Source organism: Lissotriton helveticus, chromosome 8 (genome assembly GCF_964261635.1).
Source record: "Lissotriton helveticus chromosome 8, aLisHel1.1, whole genome shotgun sequence".
NCBI lineage: Eukaryota > Metazoa > Chordata > Amphibia > Caudata > Salamandridae > Lissotriton > Lissotriton helveticus.
In genome coordinates, this window is record NC_136069.1 from 1665495295 (window position 1) to 1665511529 (window position 16235).

The following is a 16235-nucleotide window of genomic DNA, read 5'->3' on the forward strand; positions in this document are numbered from 1 at the left end:
GCAAGCCCTTAAAGAGTTGTTGACATGGAAAAACCTAAATTGCCAATGAGATGGTGCACTGGCATCTGTGGAGCAGAGCTACAAACACTTGCACCTGGCTTTGGCTGTAATTCTCTGACAGTCCGCAAGATCTTCAACACCTGTTTTTGCGGAGTTTACTGCCCGGACCTTGAATGTATTCCAATGGATCAACTCCACATCTCCCATCACTATGTACTGTGCTCCACTGGTCCCCTGCTAGTTTGCTTTATAGAATTTTCACTTCTGCCAGTGCCTTCCCAACTGTCTGTTGCATCACACCCTTACTTCCCTCTGTGCTTCATACTTTGACACTAGGCAATTCTCTCTCTCAGTCAACACCCTCACTCTGTCAGGGCCTCTCTCAGCCTGGTCTGTAAGCCTTTACCCGGCCATCGGGCTCTGTCTTGAGACACTTGTAGGCTGCACTCACTGTCCCTGACATCAAAATGAAAGTTACACCCACATCCTGATACCAGGTCGTTCCTCTGCAGGTGAGACACGGGTCTATATTGACTTGTAATGATTTTTGAAATTTGCTGAAGCTTCAATGTTTCAGAATGAGAACCGAATCGAAAGTGAGAAAGCCTGTCCTATTTGCATTAAAGACTGCGGCTGGCATGTCGTGTTAGAAGTAGGGGTGGGCGGAATTTGCGTAGTCACACTACGCAAAGCTCAGCGAAACAGTAACAAATCTCCACGAGCACGTAGAGTTCTGCGAACACGCGGAATTGCTTGTTCTGCCCGTTCGCAATGCTTTTTTCCTGTTCGCGAACGCTGTTTGCGTGCTCCGGGGGAAATATTTTGCGAACACACATTTTGAAAGCGCGAACAAGCACAAAATTCCACGAAGCAGCAGATTGCATTTTTGGCAATTCCGCGGAACGCGAAATTAACCAAATTACACAAATTCCAAGAGCGAAACCGAATTTAACGCCCAGGCCTAGTTAGAAAGAGGAATGCACAGAGATGGACTTACAGAGTATGAAGGTTACGGATCTCCAAAAGTCGTTGCAAAGGGAGGATACCAAAACATGCAAGGACTGTATTCAGCACAGGTGGTATTTCGCTGGAGTCCACTGACAAGCGCTTCCTATTCTCTTCCTACATCTATGATTTCAGGGAGTGACAATAACACAAATGTGACTGCACCACAACATGAAAACAAAGGGCAGCAGCCACTGATGTCCGGCTCCTAGGCAACAGCCCATACAAGAGTTCCCCATCCTGTAATCTTATCTTTACAGATTGAAAGACTCTCACACTAACATTTCACCACCGCATTGAAAAGTGAATCATCGTTCACCATGAGTATCATGTCTGAATTCTTATACATTATGTGTGCATGCATTGGTATTTATATATCGTAAACCATACGGGTGACTCCAGTAAAGTCACCAGTGAAGATGTCAGGGTCTCGGTGTAGGGATCTCCCAGTGCTTTGGTAGGACACAGTTGAGAGGCAAGTTAAGTCTCTGAAATCTGAATGGAGGTAAATGTAATAGTGGGTCAGCATACAAAGTAATATCTCCGGAGGTGCCAAAACTTGGGGGACTGCCTTCCTCAAAGAACCCTTTGTGATCAAAAACTGCTAGTGGCAGAACTTTGGGCACCAACTGGACCGCAGGGCTTCACTGGGTTCAAATAACAGCTGGACTTTACAGCTGTAGGCCAACAGTGTCTTTCAAAAGAGCTACATCTGGAACTAGGAATACTATGAAGATGGTTCAAATGACTCTGGAATCAAGACCGTTGGACTCCAGTCAACTGTATGTGACCCCTAGCCAGGGATGTGAAGGTGTAAGATATCTGGGTCCATCGGAGAAAGGTTTCCTGGTGCTATGTGGGCTCACCAGCTTGAAGCAGGATAACCTCTCCTCCATTCAGTGAATCATGCAATGTTGGTCTGTGGTCCCCCTATTGGACATGGTTCCAGATAAGCTTGACTAAAGGGATTTGATACTATTGGGTAAACCCTCTGACCTGAATCCATCTGCAGATTTGCAGACATGTCAATGTCATCCTTGTGCACATCCTCTACCTCGAAGTCCCTCCCTCGGACAACATCTGTCAGTAACTCCTCTTTGAGTACTGGCTAACCCTTGCACCCTTCGACATACCACTGCCCACCCAAAATGTCATTCGAACATTGAGACGCACTACCTCCTCTTGCACCCCTCTAATGAGAAGGCCTCCACAATTTCACAAAAGGCACTGCATGACACTGCAAGTGGTGTGTCAGAAAGAAACATACACTGGATGTCCTATCGCTTGTTAAACTACAGTCTAGTGCCTTCAATCTGTCCTTAAGTACCAACCAGGGCTCTCAGCAACTGTATCTGTATCAAACAGGAACTGTTTTCACATGCCAGCCCCTTGGATCTGTGTACACAAGCCAGGCCCTCAGACCTGTGTTCACAAGCCAGGCCCTCAGACTTATCAAAAATTGGTACAACTACCTTGAGCTCAAACCCCAGCCACCCAATAAAAACAATTGTCCTCAAGAAACCTAATCGCTCACTCGCTATGGTGAGTCAGGTTTCATCAGGGCGAGCTATTTTTAGAACCTACTTGCTCGTTCTGGCGGACAGGTGTTCTGTTCACTCACAAAGCGAATGAGTAATAAAGATGTCTTTGAATCTTTTTTTAATCTTGTTACATTTGCTCTGCATTCACAGACAGAGGTCAAAAGTCAGTTTGTCTTATTACATTTACTTTTCTTTGTCTGACCGTGCAGTTAGAGGATTTTTTTTTTAACTGAACTGACAATCGTGCTGTGCAAAGCGTGTGAAATGAAAGACTGTAAGATGTCATGCTTTTTTTCTAAGACAACATTGAAATAGCGAATAGGTAAACTTCATGAACATTTCAAAATAGATTTCAGTAGTTATAAAGGCACATTTTTGTAATTCTGTGTGGTGAAAAGAAGATTATTATAGGATGAAAACAAATCCGAGCACTTTATGTGTAATTGCTAAATATTTTTGCGGAAACCCAATTTCCAAACATTGTTTATGGGCTATATAGTTTTATCCGTAAAACTGCATGTTAGTGGGAAAGTTTGTCGACATTTCAATGGAAAATTTGCTGTCTGTAAATGACAGTGCACTACCACCTCATGGCAAGTAAGGGGTCATGTGTACCCTATATATATCGTGGAGAAGTGTGGCTCACCGGTTAGAAGCGGCAGACCCTGAAGCAGAGGTCGGCCCGGGACCAGGGTTCAATTCCCGACGCGGCAGGGTCTTGGGTCAATGTCCGCAGACTCGATAATTCTCGCTTAGGTGCCTACGCTAACCATGGGTCCCACTCTGCAACTCTGGGCAATAGCTTGCTTAATCTCCACAACGGCCCCAGCAACGCCGGGGATGCCTGGCTTCACCTTGGGGTGCCCTCTCACAGGGAAAGCCAGGACGGGTTCCCCAGCGGTATACAGCGCCAGGACGCCACGTAACGAGGTAACAGTGCGCTTTACAAGTATACATACATTAAATTACATTACATTACATTACATATTTGGGTTTAGTTGTTATTATACATGGAGCAAACGTTTAGTCTATTAAATAAAAACATTTTATTGAACAGCAGAAATGCTGAACTCGCATATTTGAAGGTGTTCTCACGTGATAATGAAGAAAAAGGCGGCTCCATAAAATAAAATATTTACCTAGGATCACACAATTTGAGACCAGTTTACAGGTAAAGTATATTACAGTTAGGTCGAGTAGATTATTCAAGTTAGTAGACCTCTAAATCTAGTAACAACGTTATGATTTTTTGAGGCCTGACAATCCTGGATTAAAAATCTTGCACTTTCCACAGATTTCACATTTCTGAAAAATCTACAAAAAAACCCATATGGACTCAGACGAATACTGATTTTAAAAACACCTGCAAAATCACTTGCAAACATTCTGTACAATCCTCCTGTATACTCAGACTCGAAATCACACCACAAAAACATTCAACACAGTGATGTCTGCTGGTCCCTCACAATGTGCCCACCCGCACTGCCTCAATGAACTGCTGTGACTGGGTAAGGTCACATCTGCACTGCACCCTGGGTAGAGCAGCCCAGATGCTGTGGGGTAAGGTGATAATGGCCAGATACCATGCACGTTATTGTTGTGCTTTTGAGGATGTACCTGAGGCAAAGAGTATGGTGAGTCCTCTTGCTGCCGCCTTCATGAACTCCACGTTAATCCGCTCCATGTAGGCCACCGACAGGCTGTCTTCATCGTCGCCGTAGCTGACGCTGTGGACCCACGGGAGAGCCGACATGTTACTCAGCAACAACAGCCAGTCCAAAAATGGCTCCTGCGACTCGTGGCGGCCTACAACAAATCCAACAGATGAACAGAAATCAGACCCCAAGCCGCTGATGGAGGTTTACTACTCAATAAATCCCAATGCTCAGACCTATGGTGCACATAAAGAACTACTATAAGCCACAAAATCCTCATTAATTAAACATGTTGGGTATATAATGTTCATACCAAAGAAAAAGGTTTAAAAGAGAATTTCTGAAAAAAGGCGGTTTACTTACTGTACGAAATGACTGCGACAATGATATGCGTTTATTTGAGTTCAGATGTGTGACAGGTCAAATGACGGAAACGTCCATCACAGTTTGTGAAAAACTACAGAAGTGATGTAAAAAAAACACTAACACAGCAGCAGGGAGCTATATGGCTAAGCTGTGCCAGCAGAGATTCCATGAATCCATGGTAGCGAGGCCGTGGAATCACAGTGAAGAGTCCAGTGCTGTGGGTCAACACACCACATCCAAGTAACACTGAACTTTGGAGCACACAGACAATATTTCAACCCACCGAAATGTTCGGTAGAGGAGCGGAGAGGTTTGTCAAGCAGTGATGAACAGTACAGCACTACAATTCTCTGGTGGAGCCAAGCTTCCGTGTGAGGCTGGTTGGTCTCTACCTCACGCCTGTGTAAATGCAAAGCCTTCGCTATCGGAGAGAGTGGTAAAATCAAACTCAAACAAAAGAGCTTCAAGAAACGCTATTCACTAGAAAGAAAAAACTATCAACATCAAACAAAGAACTGAAAAAACACTCTATAAACCAAAAAAAAAAAAGGGGGACAGGTCAGGCCAAGTAGACCTTGTGTGGACACATTACACCTGGCACGTGATACTCTGCAAGCGTAAGACAACCTGACATAAAGGGACATCTTGGGGAGCACAAAGAGAAAGAGCACCCAGAGCAATCCCATGAAAGACTTTGTTTCTGAAGCACAAAGGTGCCCCACACCGCTTCCGCATAACCATTGCGACTACTGGGTGGAGCACACCACTGGATCACGACACTCCTCACCTACCCCAGGGCAGAATCCTGGCAAAGGAGCTGCACATTGGAGACAGCACTTAATTTTGGTCAGATAAATAGAGGGAAAAGAGCACAAAGAAAACTAAACAGTAGTCAGTCGGTCTTTGTTTTTAACCACATACTTTTTGGGAAACTGCCTCAAGAGAAAATGAAGATCCTTTAGATGAAGTCAAGGGTATAGTGAAGGGGAGACCTCGCGGTAAACAATCCATAAGAAGAAGGCGGTCGATGGACTCTGAATTGAGAATGGATTTCCTGGACTCTGGTATCTGCAGAGTCCAATACAGCCTCATTGGAGGGCAGCAGAAGCGAGGTGAGGCAAACTAACACCCAATGAACATACCCTGATTATCCGCGCTGCATTGCAGATGCGCCTATCCAACTAGGAAACAAGGTGGAGAACCTAAAGGATGCACTGTGTGCAGCCAACACTGAATCTTGGGACAGGAGAACACGGCTCGAGGACAAAATCGGAATCTTGGAAATCGACCCCGTGGCACGAGGCCAAAATCTGAATATTTGGTATCGACAAAATGTGGTCGGAAACCTATATCACAATCCTGAGAATGCCGCCAATATTTAGACAAGAGGAACTCAACGCTGAAATGTAACCTTCCACAAAATTCCATTCCTACCACCTAGCATTCCCACACATCTCATAATAAACAAGCACTGGCGTTGCCAATAGGTCTCGCAGTAGTAAAGTTGGAGCTATTACAATTGCAAATAACAATGCCTTTTATTTTTGTTTTCATTTTAAAAACATAAAGGGCTTTGTCATTTACAAAACCAATAGCTCCAACTTTCCTACTGCGAGGCCTATTGTGCACTGCACAGTGTGGGTGAAAGTGGCACTGCGTGGGTGTGAGTGGCTTTGAGTGAGTGGCGTTGCGTGTGTGAGTGGCGTTGTGTGTGTGAGTGGCGTTGTGTGTGTGAGTGGCGTTGCGTGTGTGAGTGGCGTTGCGTGTGTGAGTGGCGTTGCGTGTGTGAGTGGCGTTGCGTGTGTGAGTGGCGTTGCGTGTGTCTGATTTGTTCGCTCGGAATGAGAGCAGTTGAATATTGGTAGGGTCGGCATCTTGTTGTTTTTCTAATAATTGAAACATCCGGCATAATGAAGACGCAGCATATCTGCAGAGACAGTATCTGCCAAGTCGACTGTACAATCATAATTGTTAAGGATATTAATTGTGTTTGTTTGTTATAATTCGATGTTTTTAATTTTAGATTGGGTGAGTAATGTGCAAGGCCGCCTTGCATGGTGGTATTGTAGAGTATATTTCCTCTTTTGAAACGCAATAATAAAAAAAGAAATTAGTATTCAGGGAAGAATGGGAATTGAACTGCGGCCACAGGAAGCTTCAAAATACATCTACGATAACAAATTGTAACCTACTTATACGCACTAAAACGGCAGAACACCGGGGAGCTTAGAAATATCTGTTCTGAGACAAATTACATAGTACGCATGCCTATTATAAAACGCGTGCGCACACGCGAGGATGGGCACACACAGACGGGAAGTAGAAGTCTTGTCTGTTTTCTATGTCGATCGGTTGGGCTTTTGTAGTGACGAAAACGTTGGTTGCGCTGGCAATAATACCGTTTGAAGATGGACGCCATGAAAAAAAGCATTCATTGCCTTCGATGCGCATGCGTGTTTCACTCGGGCGGATTTGCTTCCCATGGCAAGGCCTGGCACTATTAGCTGCGGATCCGCTTGACCTGGGGTAGCTGCAACATGAGGGACCGTACTAGCGAGCTGAGGAAGGTGAGTTTGCGGGAGAGTTGTTCGGTGTTAAAAGCATGGTCGGTTGCGAAAGGGATGCACTTGCAGAATAAAGGCAGACCTTCTGCAAATTGACTGAAAAATTAGCCCGGCCCCCTGTGGGAAGCACGCAGGCCGGAGAAAAGAAATGCACACGGCGGGCAGGGGAGGGGGCGGAGCGGGGGAGAGCGGCATGTGGGTGTGAAGAATTGACTGAAAAATTAGCCCGGCCCCCTGTGGGAAGCACGCAGGCCGGAGAAAAGAAATGCACACGGCGGGCAGGGGAGGGGGCGGAGCGGGGGAGAGCGGCATGTGGGTGTGAAGAAGCCGGGCCTTTGAAGTGAAGCTAAGCTTCACTTCAAAAGGTGTCGGAGGAATGCGGCGGCTGAGGGAACTGATGTGCACGCGCTTTTAAGCTCAATGCACATGCGCATTGAGCTTAAAAGTCACGGGCACTGCAAGGAATCGCCACGATTCCTTGCTTCGTAGTTAAAGGTTGTTTAAGCCGCAATAGGCTCGCAAGCTCGATGCGCATGCGCATCGACAGGCGAGACCTAAAAAGGGTCTCGCCCACCACCCGCAACAGGAGTGGATGAAAACTGTGACCATATAAAGTCAATGTGGTTTTCGTATAGTCCATGGGTGGATTGTTCTGGTCTCAGGAAATAGGCTCAGCCACATAAGTGGGGTGTGTTTTTATTGTGAAAAGTGTGGGAATGCTAGGCAGTAGGAATTGTGTGGATCTTCGCACATTCCTGTACTTTTCCTCACAAAATGTGAGGAAAATGCATAATGTTAGCCAAAGTTTGAAGTTTTCATGGTGTTCTGGCAAGAAAACATAATGGAATCCAGGCAAACAATACCCCCCTGGATTTGGCTGGGTCACTGTGACTCAGAATGCCCAGAGTTCGCGGGGTTTTACTGGCTTCCTGTTACCCTGAGCCCAAATAGTGCATCTATTCAGCAGGCAAGTGAGAGGAAATTGGAATTTACCCCCCCCCCCCCTTCTGCTGACCCACAAGTCAAAACTACACCCAAAAGAATCCAAACTTCAGCCCACCCTCTCGCACACTAGCCCACTCCGGGGCGCAGAAAGAGTGTACTTACCTTTTTGTGTAGGGGTTCTTGCCCATGGTCAAGGGAATGTTTTCCTTCCCCCACCAACCACCTTCTCTGGTGTCTAGTGGGTGGATCCCCAAGCAGGGATCCACTACAGAGATATGATGCCAAAAAGGGGACATTGTCCACTTTCCGGGAGTACCTCTTCCACACTGATTGGTGCTTGAGGGACTGAATTATGCCCCAAGTATCAATAGAAGTGAAAGCAGAAGTCACCCAGTGGCATCGACTGCATTCACCTACGAGTGGGACATCAGTATGCGTAGAGCGCTACTCATGAATTAAAAAAAAAAACAATCAAGGCAAGCTAGAAGCTGCTCAGACATGTTCGAATAAAAAAGAAAAAGCCCTTGTGGTGCTTGTACCAGAAGGATTTCCTTGCTCAGTATGGTGGACGGACCATTCTAGTCAATGCACTGCAAAGGGCGGGCGGGTGGATACCAACAGTACATCAACTTCACTTAAGGGGCTAACAGCACAGGAGATGCACCTCACTAGGAAGCAAATGATGCAAATGGCGCTATCTATGGATACAAGTGAAAATGCGCCCACAAAAGAGGTTTGTGTACGAGACTCAAAGGCTGTGAATTGCAAAAAAGCATACTCTGCAGCCCTAAAAGACTATTTTTCTAAGTACAACATTTATTCCACAAGTCAGAAAAGTCTTGTGCAAATAAGAGAGCGCATGAAATGGACTCTCCCTGCTACTTGGCACTCCCAATGGAATGGATGACAGTTTTGTGACCGCATGTGCAGTCGCAAACCACTGATCAATTACCGATCCCTGAATTTTTATCAGGACTGATTTGCAAGCAGGAAGCTAGCTCCAGGGGCCGGCTTCATGTATGACATTTACGTAGGGAAACCTGGATGTGAGGCAGCAGTCCATGGACCCAATGTTTTTTCCCTCAATGTCTTCTCAAACTGGAAGCTTTTTTTTTAAATCAGGTATAAAGGTTTCCCATTTGATACCACACCCTAGCATTCATAGGGTGTCACAATTGCCTGCCTATTTAATATGTACGATGGGGGTGCGTTTGTTACCCTCTGCCTGTGGGAGGTTTTCTGATGCAAACGCTCAGTACACATGTTGCATCACAGTCAAACTGCAAAAGATGGTTTATAGAAGTACATCGGGACTATTGATCCTACAGAAGCCAATCGCGCCCCGTAAGAGCAGGGTTGACACAGGTTGACAGAAAGTCCACGACAACACTAGGGTGGACCGTGATCATTCATGCAAAGGAAGTCATCAAACCTCATCATGGGCAAAGCACAGCTGGGAACCAACAGGAGGTCCAGAAAAATAACAACTGTTAGCCCCACACTGCTCTGACCCTACAAGCACCACCCCCTATAGTAGTGTTTGCGCAGCGGTGAGATCTTTCCCACAGCAAACCTTACAAAATATTCTACCAAACAGTGGATTTTACCGCACAATACCGTAATTTACAAATATATGATCTAAAACCCATAGGATTTAAAGGGTCTAAAGCAACAAAATACTTCAGTCTGCAACAGCAAACAGGAGCATTACCTACTGGTAACAATGTTTGTCCCCAGGAGGTACTGTGCCTTCCGAGAAGCACCAGCTGATCACTGAACATGTGTTTATGCCAGAGAAGAAATCCTGGGGCAACACAGGGTGGACCTCTTGATAAAACCCACATTAAGTCCTCAGAGAAGAGATACTGTAACAGTTTCAAATACTGGCCCAGGACATGATGACCAACACTGACCCCATACCAGAAAATAACATCTGGGTAGAAAGGAACCCGCCAAAGAAATGTCCAAACACACAAGAAGGTTGTGATCACCACCAAGATCTATTGTCACCCTTCTACAAACCACAGGTCTGCACTTTCTTCTACCACAATCGATATGTGACAAAACATCACGACTAAGCGTGGTGGAAACAGAATAAAAGTAAGACAATTAAAGATGTGTTGTATACAACACAAAGCCTCGCTAAACTTTGCCTGTGTGTTAAACCCTTTTTTCATCTGTTAACGGATGAAAGAATTCTAGTTATTTAAGTGACCAGTTCACCAGTTATATGGGGCGACCAGGTATATGGGAGAGAGGGGCAGTACCGCAATCCATATGCGACCGGAACATCAAATGTTACTACAGACCCCCCCAACTTCAAGCCTCCCTCTGGAGAAACCCTCAACTGTTGGTTTTAAGCTGGAGGTGGCTAAAAAAATCACTGCCGAAAGTGGCTTACAACTAACAGGTGAGATTTTGGAAGAGATGGTGGGGGACAAAAGGCAGGCTGTAGGAGCACAGTGAACCCAGACTACCTGAGGTACCAAAAGAACTGTATGTCCTTGAATAAAATCACTAAGGATCTGGAAAAGTAATCAATCATCTGAGGGATGATTTTTACATAATCTATAGACGAGCATTGTAGTCGTAGAGAAACTATTTTCATTCCAGATCTCTTTTGCATGATATGAGGACAGAATGTTGAGGTACAGCTACAGACACCCGGCACTCCACTGCCTACGCCTCTACCAGGAACTTACTGTGGTCCTCTGAGAATTGATTATTCTGCTTCAGTAACTCTTTCAAACCTTGCCATTCGACCAGTAATAAACTTGGAGCGATCACAGATAAGCATGCTGGGTTTTGCAACTAGATCCCCTACTCCTAAAATGGATCGCCGTATTACCAATGGGATTCTTCCACCTTCTGAGGAGAAGGCAGAGGATTGCCAAATCAGTCAGGAGCAGAAAGAGACGCTGGGAAGAGAGGACTGCATGACTGCAGCCTGTCAGGCCTAAGCAGGAAGCTGAAGACCACAACACTTTGAAGAAGTGGTCAGGTTACACAATCGGATGGTAACAGCTTTAACACGACCATCATTGGAAGAGGGGGGGGGGAACAGACCTCTTAACTCCGCCCTTTCCCTTTAATTATCAACAATAGGTATCCTAGAGTGTTCCTTTGCGTGATGATAAATGGTTGGATTTTGAGACATAATGTGACATCAGTCACTCGAAAGACTCTTTAAGTACCTTTAGTTCCCAAACAGCAAGCCAGATTCATTGTGTTTTATGTAATATAAAGATTGCAATTCACAACAATTTATAAAGGGCTGCAATTATATAAATATTCCAGCAGTTACTTTTTGTTCTTCTCAGATAAAGGAAGGAAGGCACAGGAGGATCAATGTATTTGACCCAGATCACGTAGTTGGGTCTAGTGCGGAAACTGGCATACAAAGAGAGATCTTTCGGTTCTGAGGTGGATCCAGGCGGTGATGAGCTGCAACGAGGTAGAGCGTGTACGCACCTGGATTACTGAAGACCCAGGTGGAGATGTTGGCTCCAGTACTCATGATGTACTCCACGTCCAGACTTGCTTCCAGCCCCGCCTTCCCTGCGCCCTGATGACCCACCAACTTATCGACCTGGTCGTGATGATCGAAGCTGCGTCCAAAGAGCTGCATGAACTCCGCAAGGTCGGCCTGGTGGAAATACTGCTCCAGGAACTAGAAAAGAAAAGACAATGCAATCAAGAGACAAGAAATCCCTCTGACAGAAAGAACAGCAGATTCAGAATCGGGGACTTGGATTATCCACAAGTGAGGATCAATTATCCAGAGATTATGCTTGTAGAAGATTTATATCTCACATATGAAGATGAATGGTCTCTCTGCTTTATTTAGAGTTTGGCTGACAGGGCAATCTGTCACAACAGGACTGTCCGCAGTATTTAGAGTGCCATTGACTACAATGAACTTGTAATAAAGCGAACGGTATATCCGCCACATTTGGACGGCGTACTCTGTCCATCAAACTCCTAATAAGGCTCCCTGTTTAGTTGAGGTTATAGTTGACCACATGCTTTGTGTGAAGCACTTATCAGAAGTATTCTCTGGCGCATTTGGGTGAGCGGGGTTCTCGGTATGTGAATCTGCTATCATGTAGCTGCGGAAGAGTAGGAGTCCATGCGTGTATATACGGCACGCGAGTAAGATTCCCCATCAGTGAAAGAGCTATCGAGTCTGTTGTGGGGTATTGGGTGGCCTATGTGTGAGTCTGTTATCATGGGACTGGAGGTAAGAGTGACATCAGTTGTCTGGCGAAATTAGGAGATTCATACGTGTTATCTTGTTGACGAATGTATGTTTAGAAACCTCCCTGTGTATTAGCCAGCTGTCAAATGTCTTTGGAACGACATGTGATTTACTTTGGTTAGGCTATCATTAGGTTTTCATGAGACTAAAGTTATAAATATATGAAGAGATTTCTGAAACATTTACATGCCAATGGCAGCGAGTTTGCTGGAAAGGACTTCGAAAGCAAATTATCAGAGAGTGAATCTTACTGAAAGAATTCCACACTTGTGAAGGAGTTCCTGGTGAACCTTGATGCAGCGTGAGCAGCTGTTCCCAAATGAGTGTCAGCCACAAAGCTGCATCAATGGCTATTGTCCCTTGGGGCTCAGGATCCAAACACCTTGTTACACATTAATGGACTGCAGATTCATTCTCCAGTATCAGACAGTGTCTTAGCTGATTCTGCCACCACTGTCATGAAATGGGACACACAGACCATCTCACATTTGTACTTTCACTGTGCTGCTGTCAGTTAATGCCTTCAGGGTGTGGCGTGCCATAAACTTCTAGCCGCTCTAAAGGACAGCCTTTGTCATCTGGCGGGGCTCTGCCCAAACAAGTCAGTGGGAGAGCCGCCACTGTGTGTTGTATGCCCTGGTTAAGAATGCAGTTTAGGTGCAAAGATCTAGGCTTCCTGTGTGTTAAACCCCATTATAAGACTTCGTAGCGGCATGCACTTACCTGTGCACACGCCTGACTGTTGTCAGGGGAGGATCCAATGTCGCCGGATGAAATGTTGTATCGCTCCCTGATCACCGATGGAGTAACTCCCAGGTGGAATTCCACACTCCGCTTCGCGTGATCCTTCCATGCTCTGCTGAGGACTTTCTTCTCCTGAGGAAAACGATGCAGCCCTCCCACTGCAGACACAAAGAGAGAAACAGGCAACAGCATGAGGCCATTGACCAGAAAATTGGTCAGCCCCCGAAGAACAAAAAGCAGAAACGTATTCCATTATTAAGAAAAAGAGTAGAAGAGAGAACAAATATCCTTTATCCGGCAGTTTGCCCAACCACGCAAACACCATTTGGGAATCCTACCTTATTCACGCCATTAAGCATCAGAAAAGGGATATCCTGCTCAATTTATAGAACAGTCAAATCATAAAGAAGGAATTAGTTTATACGGTGCTACTTTTCCTTACAGTTTTAAACATATCAAGGGCTGAGGAACCCATGAGGACTAGCACTGTGGGTCAAGGTAAAGAAGAAGCTAGTCTTGGAACATGGTTTCTTTTGTGGTTTCAGGTGTTATATCGACAAAAAAAGGGTTCATCGCCAGCCATTAATTGAAAGATTCTTGAACTCTATATGATAGCAGCTAAATACACTATGGCCAGCGACGAATCCCTTTATATGGGGTTCATGGATCTGGCAGCTGCTTTTGATCACGTCAATAGAGGCAAGCTTTGGAACATGATGACCAGTATGGGGATAGAGGCTGGCCTCATTAACATTCTAAGGGAATTGCACAGTAACACCTCAGCGCAAGTCAGGTATAACATTGATCCTGGCGCCTTTTTTATTCTCCCTTTATATTGATAATCTTGAACAGAATCTTCTACAGTTGGGATCGGACTGTCCCCGAGTAGGGTCGCGTCAAGTTCCTGTGTTACTTTACACAGATGACGCGGTCCTCCTCGGACGTACACCAAAGAGTCTACAGATTTTAATTGATGGTTTTGTTTCTTTTATGGGTTCATTAGACCTTTCTGTCAATTTGGGTAAATCGTATGTTTTATCTGCTGGTAAAAAACCCTCCAATAAATGTACCTTTACGATTGGGAGTCATAAGATGGAGAAGGTTAAATCATTCTCATATCTGGGCTTACTATTTGATGGTTTATTAAAATGTAATGCCCTGATAGAGGATCATTTTTCGTAAAATGAATGCCGCCAATGGGGCTATAACTGGTTATGGCCGAAGGCTGGGGAGGTGGTGTCTCGAACAGGTGATGATCCTGTACAACTCAATGTGCTGCTCTAAAGTTATCTATGGGGCAGAGGAGTGGGGCTTTGTAAACACTTGCCAACTGCAGCGGGTGGAGAACAAACATCTACGCTCCGTCCTGAAAGCCACACAGCTTGGCAGCCGCAATGGCACACAGGGAGTTAGGGATCCCCTACCTTGAAGATTCAATAACGGTTAGGCCAATCTTAGCCTGGCTTAAAATCTGGATAAACCCAGAGGCGAGCCTAAGCAGGGAAATATTGAAGGACTGCTTGGGCAGAGAAAAATGGTCGCGAATCCCGTGGCTCAGTTAAGTAAAGTCTGTATTGGTAACTCTGGGCCTAGGGAATCTTTTTATCGATCCGACAGCAATCACCCCCCAGCATAAGACAATTGTTAAAAAAGCGTTTCTGGCACACAAAGCCACACAGAGAACAGAACAAGAAAGGGCTAAAACCACGGTGTGCGCATACAACCTTGTAAAGACTACAGAAGGAATGGAACCTTACCTATACCTGTTATACAATGCACAAGAAAGGTTTTTAATGAACCGTTTTAGGCTCAATTTTTTACCATATTTATTGGGATCACCATTAGGGTATTCACTTACTATTGAGCAGAAGGGAACCTACGGCTGCGACAATAGGTCTCCGCAGGATTCCCTTCATTTTGTATTGTTATGTTCATTTTATTCTGAACCCAGACGTAGATTCTTGGTAGACATCCTGAAAAAATCTAATATAAAATGTGCCAAAGAGGCTTTGATTTTTTTACAACAGGCGTCGGACCCCCTTACATTGTGCTGTATTATTAATTTTATCAAAGTAGCCGTTCGATTAAGAGCTACTAGAGGGGGGGGGGTGAATTGTGAGACTTCCGTGACTGTTTTTAATGGATTATAATGTTTTTTATTCAATTTATTGGGATTTTGTTGTACTAACATTAGGATACATGTTAATTTGATGGTTTGTTTTTAAAAAGAAATGAACTGAATGTATATTGAATGTTTGTACTTTTATGGTGATTTTTAATCATCGAATAAAGAATCCAATAAATGAATGAAAGATTCTTAATACAGGTGTCAGGGCTAAGCTGTGCAACACAAACATTCTTTGATTTCTTTTGCATGTTGAAAAACTCTTACTGACTTACTCACAGCTGAACTCCTGGATACAAGATTTAACACAACCTCTGAGAAAATGATTGTAAGAAATTGCATTTGAAAAACAATCAACAAAAATATGTGTTTTGCTTGCAGGCCTGGTTTTGCCACAACCTTTTCACAAAAGCCCAAAAATGGCAGCCTGTACACTCTATCACAACAAAATGTTGACATCAATCAAAGAATTCCTATTATAACACCTTGGCTGCTAAGGCTTTTCCCGTCCTGTGCTGAAGGCTCCAGGTTTGCATTGTTCATGACAAGGTCAGCTCGTCATAAGCACAGCTCCAGTGTACTGCATGACGAGCTGACCTTGTCATTAGCACGGAAGTGGTTAAGCACCTATTCCAATAATTAAACGATAATTGAAGGCCCTTATTTATGACAACCATATACACATGGATGGAAAATCTTTTTGAAGTTGAACAGTGATATATATTCTTCTAATTTGATTTAGGGCCTATCTTCTGGCTTCTGCTTTCATGCTCTGGGTTCCTCCTTGGGTAACTGATGCAGTGTTTCAACCCTTGGTAGCATCTGCTTTTTGTGGTCTTCCTCAGGACTGGGCAGGACTTTGTCTCAGAATCTTGCAGCTAAATATTTTCTGTAGTTCACTGAGATTTTGAATGGGGACATGGGTACACAGCAGGAGGACTTAACCATGCTACTGGAGTTCTCACATTGCAGTAACTTCTAAAGCCAGCACCTCTCTCCAATTCCTTCTTAGGCTTGCGGACCAGATGGATG

The 16235-nt window shown here is 44.7% G+C and overlaps 1 protein-coding gene across 1 annotated transcript in view; it reads right to left on the reverse strand.

Moving 5' to 3' along the window:
- TPP1 (tripeptidyl peptidase 1) overlaps positions 1 to 16235 on the reverse strand; it is a 109907-nt gene that overhangs the window by 20118 nt on the left and 73554 nt on the right. Inside the window, exons 6-8 of the mRNA XM_078658753.1 lie at positions 13058 to 13236; positions 11548 to 11746; positions 4164 to 4352 (exon numbers count right to left, since the gene is read on the reverse strand). Of these exons, the coding sequence (XP_078514879.1) occupies positions 4164 to 4352; positions 11548 to 11746; positions 13058 to 13236 (567 nt within the window). The remainder of the gene's footprint in view (positions 1 to 4163; positions 4353 to 11547; positions 11747 to 13057; positions 13237 to 16235) is intronic.